The 12,382-nt window shown below is 42.9% G+C and overlaps 1 protein-coding gene across 1 annotated transcript in view; it reads right to left on the bottom strand.

Moving 5' to 3' along the window:
• The window catches only part of KCNMA1 (potassium calcium-activated channel subfamily M alpha 1), a 527,746-nt gene that overhangs the window by 261,240 nt on the left and 254,124 nt on the right, over positions 1-12,382 (bottom strand). The window contains 2 exon segments of the mRNA XM_025212980.1: positions 8,475-8,630; positions 10,050-10,119. Of these exon segments, the coding sequence (XP_025068765.1) occupies positions 8,475-8,630; positions 10,050-10,119 (226 nt within the window).

The following is a 12,382-nucleotide window of genomic DNA, read 5'->3' on the forward strand; positions in this document are numbered from 1 at the left end:
CATTCAAAGAGGCTGAGTCTGAATTGATTCAATCTTTGCAGGTTAGACTAACCTGCACAGATTGAACTGATTTGCAAGTAGATAGACATTCACTTTTGATTCAGTAAATACAGGCACATGCCTGCAGTGGCTCAGGCTAGAAGGCAGGGGGCACTAGAGTGAGCCCTCCCTTACCTTCCACAGTACTGAGCTGAGGGGTGGAGGGTGCGCGTGGCCAGGCCCAGCAAGTCGCTTTGATTACAGAGAGGTTTAACCACTCACCCTGGACTGCACAGTCCACAGCCAGGGTTTGCCTGGAGAGGGAGGGGGAAGCAGTCCTCACCAGGCTTCCCCACTCCCAGCAGCTCACTGCTGAAGGGGTAGGAGAGTTGCCAGACCCTGAGCCATGGCTAGCACTCTGAGGCAAAGTGGGGCAGGAAGGGGAGGACTGCTTGTGGGAAGTGCATGCATCTGGAGATGCAGACACATAGACACCTTTCAGCATTAGCTAGCATGGGGGTGGTGTCACTGTGATGAGATGCCAGCTGGGGTCTGTGCAACTGGGGTCTGTGCTGTGGGAGAAGGGAGGGAGTGAGTGGGGGATCCTTGCTTGAACAGTGAGCAGCAAGTGGGGATGGGGCAGGGGGAAGCCAGGCAGATGGTGCTGTGCCTGTAGTCTCTACCTCCTTCTCGGTCAGCCAGAGCTCCAGCTAGGGAAGAGAGGGGCAGAGCCAGCCCTGCTCTCTGGAGCAGACAGCATAGCCTAGCCCAGCCCAGCCCAGGGCTGAAAAGCATACTGGGATGCTGGAGGACTATGATTGAACTTAGCTTAAACTAGGAAGGGGCCTGGAACACAAGTTCCATAAACTGGTTTGACCCAAATCAGTTAAGTCTGAACTACATTCAACCAGGCTTATCTTAAACCAGTTTGGGGCATTTTTGAAACTGGTTTATGTGCACTGAGCTTCTGTTCTGTTACAGGTTTAAAACAGTTTCTAATCACTTAAACCAGTGTATATGTAACTTCTGTCCCAAGACTAACAGTTCAAAGTGGCAAAAATGGGTATAAGACTGCAGATTCCTATTGAAATCAGTGGTTCCAATTCTAGCTTTTGTTAAAGAAAACCATGCATCCAAGCTGACATCATGGGATTGCATAAGAATAGAGGGGCAAAATTTGCCCATCCTTAATTCTATGCTTTACTACTGAATTATTTTTTGTATGTTTTGTAATAGTGGACTTTGGCACATATTTGCTATTCCAGACCACAAACCATAATTGCTTTACAGAACAACATTTCAATTTATCCCTTAAATTATGTAAGTAACAAACAGGTTTATCATTTCATTTACTTAATATAATAGTGACAATATTCCATATCATAAAAAGGATGGGCTGTTAAAATATACTTTGTAGGTATAGCTTTTTCTTATTTTATTGAATCTTTTTTACTATGCAATTTGTCCTCATCCCTTTTAAGTGTTTACTGAACCCTTCTTGATACAATTAGATGTTATTGTAACAAGGTACTTCTGCTCCTGTTACAAGGAAGGTGTGGGAGTGCAGGAAACCTGAGGACAAAAGTGGCATAGGTAAACCTATATCTGCACAAGTAAACCAAGCCAGGGACTAGAAAAAGCCAGGTTCTTAATAGTGGAATTAGCAGTACCTGGCCCATAAGTGGAGAAGCCAAGATCACATAAGTAGAAGGAAGCTGGGCTTAAGCCTATAAACCCAGTCCCTGACCATGTAGGGGGCAGTGTGGGCCTGGCTGCTGGATAACATGAAACTCTCAAGAGAGAGCTGGCAGCAGTGAGAAGTCAAGCCAGCCCAAGAGAGGTACCTGGTGGGCTGGAGCAAGGCAGGCTGAGAAGCAGGGCTTGAGCACTAGAGTTCAAGAGGGGCTTATGTTTGAGTTAGGACTGGTCGGGTTCTTGTTTTGTTTGAGTTTTCCAACCAGAGGACTGAGTTGTGGCTACAGCAAAGGAGGTTGCCATGGGTAGGGTGCCCTAGAGGCACTCCTCATTATCAGAGACTGAGATAAACCCTATCCTGGGATGGCTGAGGCTGGCATAGTGAAACAGAAGTCCAGGAGGGGGTGCAGCCAAATCAAGGCTGAGGCTTGGGAACTGAGGTCTATAGGGTTGAGGGCTCAACAAGAGAAAAAGGTAGGTTAAGGCTCCCGAACAAGGGAAGCCAGGGGATAGCTGAATCCCAGACAAGTGCTTGGAGGCCTGAAGAGGTGCTCCCTTAAAAAGTCAACACCCTGAGGAAAACAAAAACCAAGTGTGAGTGTGGCAAGGACAGAGCTAGCAGCTGAAGGAGCCAGACGTGCTACTCCTGGCCCCAGGGACTGCCTCCTCAGTAAACAAACAGTAACATCAAAGGTATGGCAGGTAAGAGACTGGAGGTAAGGCAGGGCCAGAAAGAGCTGACAGGTGAGTCAGAATGCAGGGGGCACCAGGTACTGGGGTGAGGTCTGTTATGGTTATGCAAAACCTTTTAAATGAACTTTCCCTTTGTTCAGTATGGTGCCAAAGGAACGTAAAGAATTCTGTATGAGATTACATCGATATGACCAAAAGGAAAAGATTAGACTCAAGTATAACATTTTGAGGTTTTTTAGTTTGTTTTACCTTTAATGCTGGGCAGGCAGTTTACACAAATCATTTTTGCAGCAAAGAAAGGTGTAATGAATTAAATGTGTGTAGTGTCACCATCAATCATGTCCATTTGTTTTTGACAGACCAAACATTTATGACACATTAAATGACTTTCTAATCATGTTAGGAAAAGGGGTAACACATGCTTCAAACTTAAAAAAACAAAACAAAACAGAAGTTCCAGTAAGGTTTTCTCAGGTATCCAGGTTGTAGCCATACTGGTCTAGAGGAAAAGGCAATCAGGACTTATAGTAGAGATATGATATCTTTTATTAGACCAACAAGATTTTTGCAAAATAATTTCTTTAATTGCAAGCTTTCGGGCACAAACACTCTTCATCAGGCATTGGAGAAAAGATTGTAAAAGTTCTCATGGGGAAAAATGAAAGTTCGTATGACAGTAAGATTTTCCTCGCACTTTTCTAAGATATGTCTGCTTATAGTGTTTTCCTGTGGAATTTATGAATGTCTGACAATTCTTAAATTCAATGTTACAATAAGTGCTGCTCTAGAGCAAAAAGAGAAGAACCTCTGCTAGAAGTTTATGTGTTTCTCCATTCCTGCACAACTGTCCCTTATAATCCCTATCAACATAGTGCAATTTGAGTTGAAAACATCCTTAGAATTGTACTGGTTCCAGCTTTCAGCAACTGGTCAGGTGCATCTACATGTGCTTTAATGTGCAGTAGCCTATTTTAATGCACGTTCAAACATCACAAAAAACCTGTGTGCTTTCACTGATGTGCATTAAAATAAGCTAATGTGCCTTTTTCTAGTACCACACAATAGAGGTACTATATTTAATGTACATTAGCAAAAGCCCATTAATGAATGTGTATATGTACCCAGAGATCAAACAAAATTGTGGATGCTGGGGAAAATTCCATTTCCATTAATATGCAGTAAATGTTTTCTTTGCACTGATCCAGTAGAATAATTAGTTTTATCATCAAATCTTATGTGTTTGTTTTATTTCAGATATTAACAAATAGAGCATTCTGAGTGATTCTTGATAACATGCATTTTACCACAAGACTGATACCACTGTTCTCGAAAACAGGTAGCAGAAATTAATTCTAACCAATATTTGGATATTTTTCTCAGCAAGGTATTTTATTTTAACCTCAAACCCTTGCTTTGCAGTATCTGAATAGTCTACTGAAAAACGTGCAAAGATTTTATCTTTGCCCCTTTGTCCTCCTAAACCTAGGATAATAGGATCATAATAAAGTAAAGCTAGAAGGGACCTTATAAGATCTCAAGCCCAGCCTCATGTACAAAACAAGGCTACAACACACAAATAACAGAAAATATAATCTGGCTATTCTTCATTTCTTGACTTCCTGCCCTTTGGGCGGGGGGCTGGACTCAATGATCTTCCGAGGTCCCTTCCAGCCCTAATGTCTATGAAATCTATGAAATTTACAATGTCCCCAGGAGAATATGATTTTTATATCGGCTATGATGGCAACAGCAGAAGCATCATGGATATCCTCAGATCCAATTCACTGGTTCTCCTTTGCTTATCCTGTACACCCAGATGCACCTGCTCAGCTTCCTGAACTTATTGGCTACTTGCAGATGTTAAAAAGAAAAAAAAACCCAAAAAATCTTCAACCCAGCTCTGCTGTGTCAGTATTGATTGGGTGTTTCAGTTTTTTGGTGCTTTTATATAAGAGCTGACTGAATCCCTGTGCATCAGCTATTACATGAAAACACCAAGAAAGCCCCACAAAAGTGCCCAATCTATACAAGCATCGGGTGAGCTGGGCCCAATTAATGCACTCTCTTCTGCACACAAGCAATGCTCAGCACAGGAGTGCGTGGAGTTTAAAGCAGGGGTTTGGGTTGTAGCTGTGTTGGTCTAAGGACATAGGCAGACAAGGTTCCTTGGGTGAATTTGATATCTTTTATTAGACCAACCCAAATGGCTTGCTTAATAACTATTCTCCAACCATTTGGGTTGGTCTAATAAAAGATATCAAATTCACCCAAGGAACCTTGTCTGGAGTTTAAAGTGCCATTCTGGTTGGGTTTTTTTATGTCTGTAAGCAGCCACTTTGACACTGGATGTTCAGGAAGGATGCTCTAAACTGCTGGTTTTCAAATTGTGTTCTGTGGAACCCAGGGCTCCGCAATAGGTCACCAGGGGTTCCGCAAAGAGAGTGGAGGTAACGGTGGAGCAGACTGGGAGGTAGGATACAGCTACTGGTGGGCCATGTCACCTGGCTCCACATTAGTCTTCAGGAAAGGGGTAGGGGTTCTGCAGCAGCAGAAGTGATATGAAAGGGTTCTGTAATTTTAGGAATTTTGAAAATCACCAAAGAAGTGGGTCAGCTCATGGGTCACAACCCAAAAGTGGGTCACAAGAATATATGAAAGGGTCATGAACAAACTTTAAAAATGGATTCTCCTTTAAATGAGAAAAATGTGGGAACCTGTGGGTTTCCCTTTGCAGGCTGGAAGAGTTCCTGCAAGGGGCTGCCTGGGGTTGGTAGGAGCAGGAGGAAGGTGATCAGGCAGAGAGCACCTCATGCATATATGAATGGAAAGAGGCACATGGCAGCCAGGCAGTGTGGTGAGCAGCTCCTGCAGCTCCCCAGAGCTCCCTGCAGGTAAGTTTATGGGGTGGGAGCAGGGGAGACAAAGAAAACAAATCAGGAGGGTGGGGGGGCACAGGCGATGTGTTGGGGACATGGAGGGGCATGTGCCCCCCTAGATTTGTGCACATCAGCATGCATGGGGCTGCAGACTGGCATGGGCAGGAGCTGCTTCCACAGCCCAGTGGAACCTCCTCTGAATGCCAATCACTCATATGCCAGGCTGAGACTCTACCCCACCACCATGGCCCAGCCACCGATGCTGCTCCCCTTGGTGTAGCATCATAGCAGCTGGGCTATGATGGCAGTGTAGAGCCACAGCTTGGTGCCGAAGCAGCTAACAGTGGGAGGAGGTGAGGGCTGTGCAATTCCACCCCCATCCATTACTTCTCATGCTGCTAGTGGCGTGGCTGGCACAGGAGTTCCAGCAGAGGCAGTGGCAGCAATGAGTCTTGCTGCACAGTGCAGGGGAGCAGTGGGTTGGGGGTGAGTGGAACCAGCAGGTCTGGGGGCTGTGGGGGACTGAGAGTTGGGGCACCAGCAGGGCCATGGGGCTGTTTCCTACTTAAACTATTTACTGGGTTGGGACTAGCCACCAATGTTTACAAATGGGTTCTGGTACAAGGAAAGGTTGAGAAATGTTGCTCTAAACCACAGAAAATATCCTCAGAGCCTTGCTTGCCAGGCTGGACTTATAGCTGTTGGTCAGTCAGTCAGTCTGGAGAAAAGGGCTGGAAAAGGAACAAGAAGTTGGCAGAAGGAACTGTTGATGTTACCTTAAACAGCAAATGATACACAGCTGCTTATAAATGGGAAAAGTTAACTTTAAAACAAGCAATTTTTAATCATGGCCTATCAATAGTTTGTAAAATTCACCCCAAATCTCCTTTGTTGCAGTACTCTTCAAGTCATCATTCACCTTTGTTTTCACCTATTAAATTTCTCCTTATTTTGCTTAGTGAGATCTGTTTAAATGTAACATTACCTACACTAAAAAAAAATAGTTACTGATATACATGAATACTGGTCCTTCCAGAGAAAGCAAAACTCATTATTGACATTAAGGAGAGAGGCTTAGTCTTGTTCATGAGGTCAAAAGCAGGGACAGAAGATAACCCATTTGTAACGAGGTGCTATAATAAATCTTGGATTTGTCAATTAGCCTGGGAAAAGTGGGTTTTGAGAGCGCTCAGTCTGATGTCAAATACTGACATGAGAATGGGAAAACTGCATGAGACTCAAGTAAAACAACAACAGAACTAAAAGGAAAGATTGTTCGTTTCTTGTTTTCTTCATTTTCCTTTCATTCTTCTGGCTCTATGTACTTATTTAATATGGTTCCTTACAATACAGAGAATCAGTGAACGCTCCCAAGACTCAAAAAATTTCTTGCAACAGTAGCAAAACCCCCAGCCGCTTCTTCACAACAAGAGAATAAATATCAAATTGCTATACGCCAAAAGCTCCCCAATGTATGTACACCTATGCTGTCACAATTCTTTTGAATGTTCCACCTGCTATAATAAGCTTCCTCCACTTATTTGCTTGACATACTTGAAACATACAGTATGAGTATACAAGACAACTGCTTGGTGCAGGCAAGATCTTAGATTAGCAAACTGATACAGCTGCCCCCAAAGGTTTGAAACAACTGCACTGCAACTTTGACATGTAAGGCCAGAGGGGCTCTTTGACTGAGGAGAAAGAAAGAAATGAATGATTTTGTAGGAGGTTTGGCCTTGAGTACACACACATGGTCCATATTTATTCTCACAGTGAGAGGTCCACTAGCCACTTGATGTAAAAGAAAGAGCTGATCATTCTTTTTCTCTAGGTACTTTGTTACTGTCACAACCCAAAGGGTGTGATTTTTGTTTGTGTGCGCTTCGGCACTGCTAAATTGTCCCCGCTAAATTACAGCTTCTTTGCACGGTGGAGTTTTCTGCTGCAAAAGAGAACCCCGGTGCAAGGGAGAATTTCCCGCCAATTTGAAGCTTTCTTTGCAGGGTGCATTTCTTTGTTGCAGCACAGAAATGCTCGTTGCAAAGAGTTCCCGCCATTTGTATGCTAATTTGGGTCCCATTATTGGCCAGTTCTAGATTATTCACATGTGGCGGCTAGGGATTGGCTTGCTAGCCGTATAAAAGGCTTGAGTGGTTTCCGCCCAAGTTGGAGGACTCCACGAACAAGAGAGGAGGAGACTTCATGCTGTGTGAAGATCTCTAAGCGCTGTGGATCCTTACGGACCCAGTGCATTTAAAGCAGGCAACAGAGGTCTGATCAACCTCTAGCCTCTCCCCATCGCCGAGCGCAGTCCAGACGTATCCCTTCCCGCGCGCAAGAGAACCGAACCCACGCAGCCTAGCAAACTTCATGTGGATGAGTGAACAGGAGAACCCACGGAGCCTAGCAAACTTCATGTGAGTCCTTGCCGGACGACTCCAGAGCTCTTCTACCCGGGTTCGAGTCCTGCAGGTTTATCTTCCCGTCGCCGGAAACCCATTGCGACGTACCCTCGTGTTTTTCATCTTCCCGTCACCGAAAACCCTTTGCGACGTACCCTCGTGCCCTGCAGGTTCGAGTTTTGTTTTCTTTCCTGTCTGTAACCGCAACTTAAGCAAGTTTTCTAGCCTACACCACTGCCATCTCGGTGTAAGTAAACAATCTTTAAAATTACCGATACGCGTCTGTGCCTAATTCCAGCTCGACAGCCTTCCCTCTCCGACCCGGCGTGCCCAGGCTGCTGGCCACAGCCCGCGTGCAGCGCGGAAAAGGGCTCGGGTTGCTCCCGGCCCGCACAGTTACCATATGGGATATAGATATATGTATAAAGATAGATAGATAGATAGATAGATAGATAACATAAATAAATAAATAAATAAATCATATTTTGGTTTTAACAGCAGGGGCTTTCCTGATAGATAAACATGTGGTTTACCTAAAAAAATGAATAAAATATAATAAAAAGGAGAGTAGTAGTAGTGGTGGTAGTAGAGAAAGATTAAATGCATTGTGCTTTGAACAATAGCAACAGATGTGCCAAATAAAAATAAAAATATAATTATGAAAGACCCTGGCCCTTTGCCCAATTTGTAAGTGTGTGTGTGTGCGTGCATGTTGCCAAAGCAGTTAGTATATGCCTATATGATTTATATTTAAACTGTGCTCTCTACTCAACCCCAAGACAAATTGAATCCTAGGCTAATACGTTTTAGTGAGATGAGGCATTACCTTTATGCATGACCTCATGGAGAAGAGGTTGGCTAACATTGTTGAGAGACCTGGTGCTAGGCAGCTCTGGGCTATGAAACCCAGCTTGAGTTCAGCAAGACATATTGCATCATCCCCTTCTTTCCAATTCCAGCTTGGGATATTTAGCAGATGAGCCTGAAGAAAGAAACAGAGGTAAAGAACCACAAATATGTACCCTACTCTCTGCTAACATATGGGGTATCTAAGAAGATGGTCTGCCCCTTTAGTGCTGGCTTGCTTTTTCTTGCAGTAAGTCAATTCATCAACAGAGGTTTTATCATCATTAGTGCTGCACCCCAAAATATGCTTTCAAGAGAATTTCTATATGGGGACATGCTCTAATGTTACCTCTTTCAATTTAAACTCCCCACATCTTTAAAGACTTTATATTATAGTGACCTTACTCTGATCATGGATAATTAGATTGGACACTCTGTAGGGGCCACTACATTTGCAATAGCATGTTCTGAAGTTTCCTTTGCACTCCAGGTTTACTGTAAAGTTTGGCTGTAGTATTAGCCCAACAAAAAGTCTTTCATTCTTGATACTGCTCGACAAGTCATTTATATAGCTTTTAATATTGTTCAGTATTATTGTCTGGAAACTATCTGATGGGTACATCTATAAATTGTTGCTCTCGTGTACATTTTTAGTTGGAAAACAGTATTGAAAAGATACATTTTTTTCAAAGCTCAAAAGAATTTGATAGAAAGTTTGCTGAATTTAGGAAGTTTTCTGAAATGCAAAATCCCAAATGGATTTTCATTGCTTTAGCATACACAAATGTGTACACACATTAACACAATGAATCAATCATACTTTTCTCCTTCTTATAACCTCATGATCACTTTTCATCATGATTTCTTAATTTTCATAGAAATATTTTTTCTTTAGAAATATTAAACGAAAGGAGGTGGTTTATTACAGCACATTGTCCCTCTGAGGGCATTTAAAGCATAGAAACATCATTATTTTACTTCACAAAAGAAAGTGGACCAATGTTCCTTAATGAAAGTGTCCCTCATTGTTATATGGGCAGAGTACCACACAGCCAGTAGCAATCACACACTGTAAAGCCAGGCTGCTCCTGAGCTGGCTTACACCTTCTTACTTATTGTTATAATGAGGTGTAAGTGGTTCTGACCTCTCAATGTTCAGCTCTGGCTCTCTCAGTTCAGTCTCTCCTGATGACATGGGAGAGCTCTGTAGAGGCACCAACAGGATCATATATGGCTTTAGGGATTCAAGTTGTTGTTTGATTTGTGGAAGCTATATGTTCAAATGAAATCAATGAAAGCACCCCTTAGCACCTATGAGAACAGGACCCTAATTGTTAAACAAACACCCTAGGAAATCGATAAGGTCCCTTGCATAGGTAAATACAGTTGAATTAATTAGTAAGTGGATTGCATGACCACTCTTACTAAGATGCTCCTGTTCAGAGAGAAAAATGCCTTGCATTAGGGTATGAAATAACTGGGTGGAATAATTGGGTGAGTGATTGTGTAGTTACAGAAAACTCTGAGAAGAGAGCCCTATTGGTCTTCTCATTACCTTGTTATGATACTGCAGCATCTGAGTGATAATTCTTATCTTCGGATGGTAATTCTTTATGGAAATTACTCTAAAAAAAGAAAGAAAGCAAAATTTAACATTTTAGGAAGTGAGAATTCTGGATATTCCACCACAATAGCTTAGCTCTTCTTCACTGACTCAGTAAAATTCTACAATTAAAACTGTAGTCTTGTTTTTCACCTGCTGGTGAAAATGTGCTGATGAAAGATACACTAGCTTAAATTTTACAGCTAACTCAGCTTAAGCTAATTAAAATAAACTAATTAAGAGGGCCCCCAAACTATGAAAATATCTGGCTAAATGGCTTCCTTTTGAGAAATGAAAAACTCTCTGTAGCAGTTAAACTCAGAAACACCTTTACGTGTTTTATTGAGTAGAAAATATACTAACAGATAATCTAGTTTTCATCTTTCATATATGTTAATATAATTGTCCAGGGAACATCCTAAATTATGGGTATGTGTAGACATTATACTTAGATCAACCTAACTAGGATTTGGTTGATCTAAATGCCAAACTGTACATACATTGAGGGAGTTCAGATTGGACAAAAAATGGCCACCCCAATCTAATTTAGTTTGCCTATGGAAATGCACTGCACAGATCAGACTAACCCATGTCCAATCTAATTGAACACATGTATGGATTCAGCCCTGCAGCTAGGAAAGCCCAACTGTTCACCCCAGCCATAGGACTGCAGTTTCCCTGCCAAGGTTGACCTAGCTATGTTTAGCTCCCCAATTCCTCTACCCCTTAATGGACCAGCAGCCTCCCACCTTAGACCACAATCCCGGAGCAGCTCCTGGAACTGGCAAACATCTGTACGAACAGAATATGACCTATGATCACACAGCTTAAAGTAAGCAACATGATCATAGACAAGGTCCCAGATATGTCCTGTATGTGCCCTATTTCTTTAAACTCTCTATTTGTTCAAGTTTCACCAGCTGGCATATGCTTGAATGATCTTCCTCCTTCTTTCCTACTCTCTGATCCATTATCTATGGTTATTGGAGATAAGTTGATCCAAACTCTGAAATCAGAAACCCAGAATAATGGGGGTTTGAAAAATCTGAACCCCAAACCATATCTGATCTTTGCAACTATCCATGCTAGTTCTTATGCATCCATCCAAAACCCTGCACTGAAACAACTTTGAACACTGAAGCATGCAAATCTGGACCTACTTCAGTATTTTGCAGTTTGTCTGCATCCTTAATTATTTCTGAGTTAGTAAATAGTGGTATATGGGCATTGCTTGGGAAGTTATAGACTAAAAAAGACAAGAAAAACAAAAGCTAGCGAATGACGTGAATTATAGGTTGTGAAGAGAAAAAAAAAAAAATACTAAAAGGCACAGGTAAAAAGCTCAGTTCTGTCCTTAGTGTCACAACCCAAAAGGCATGATTTTTGTTTTTGTGTGTGCTTTGGCACCACTGAATTATTTTCCCGCCAATTTGTAGCTTTCTTTGCCGTGTGCATTTCTTCTTTGCAGCACAGAGATGCACGGTGCAAAGAGTTCCCGCCATTTATATTATAATTCGAGCCCCATTATTGGCTTGCGTGAAATTATTCACACGTGGCGGCTAGTGATTGGCTTGCTAGCCGTATAAAAAGCTTGAGTGGTTTCCGCCCAAGTTGGAGGACTCCACGAACACCAGGAGGAGGAGACTTCACGCTGTGTGAAGATCTCTAAGCGCTGCGGAGCCTATCGGACCCAGTGCTTTTCAAGCAGGCAACAGGGATCTGATCAGCCTCTAGCCTCTCCCCGTCGCCGTTCGCAATCCTTCGACGTATCCCTCTCCCTGAGCGCAAAAGGATCCACGGAGCCTCGACAACTCCGTGGGAGTGATCGAATATTGTCTGAGTCCTCAAACGAGGATTTAAGCAGAGCTGTGCCTGGGAAACTGTCCAGCCTACACCGCGACCATCTTCGGTGTAAGTAAACAATCTTGAATCAACCATTACGCGTCCGTGACTAATTCTAGCGTGTCGACTGCTTTCTCCGACCCAGCGTGCCCGGGCTGCTGGCCACAGCCTGCGGTGCACAAAAGGGCCCGGATCACTCCCGGCCCGCACACTTAGGAGCAGATGGGAACAAGAAGACCAAAAGCAACTAAAATAGCAGAAAGACCAAGCTTTGAGTTTTTGCAGAATCACTCTCAGACTCTGAGAGCAACACTTTATTACAATATCACACTGTTGGCAGTTACTTTGCATACTTGCACTCCTGAATGATGTCAAAAAATAGAGCAATAGTGTGTAGACAAAACGAGGGCCCTAAATTCAAGAGGTGAGTTTTAAAAAACACC

Source organism: Alligator sinensis, unplaced genomic scaffold (genome assembly GCF_000455745.1).
Source record: "Alligator sinensis unplaced genomic scaffold, ASM45574v1 scaffold109_1, whole genome shotgun sequence".
Taxonomy (NCBI): domain Eukaryota; kingdom Metazoa; phylum Chordata; order Crocodylia; family Alligatoridae; genus Alligator; species Alligator sinensis.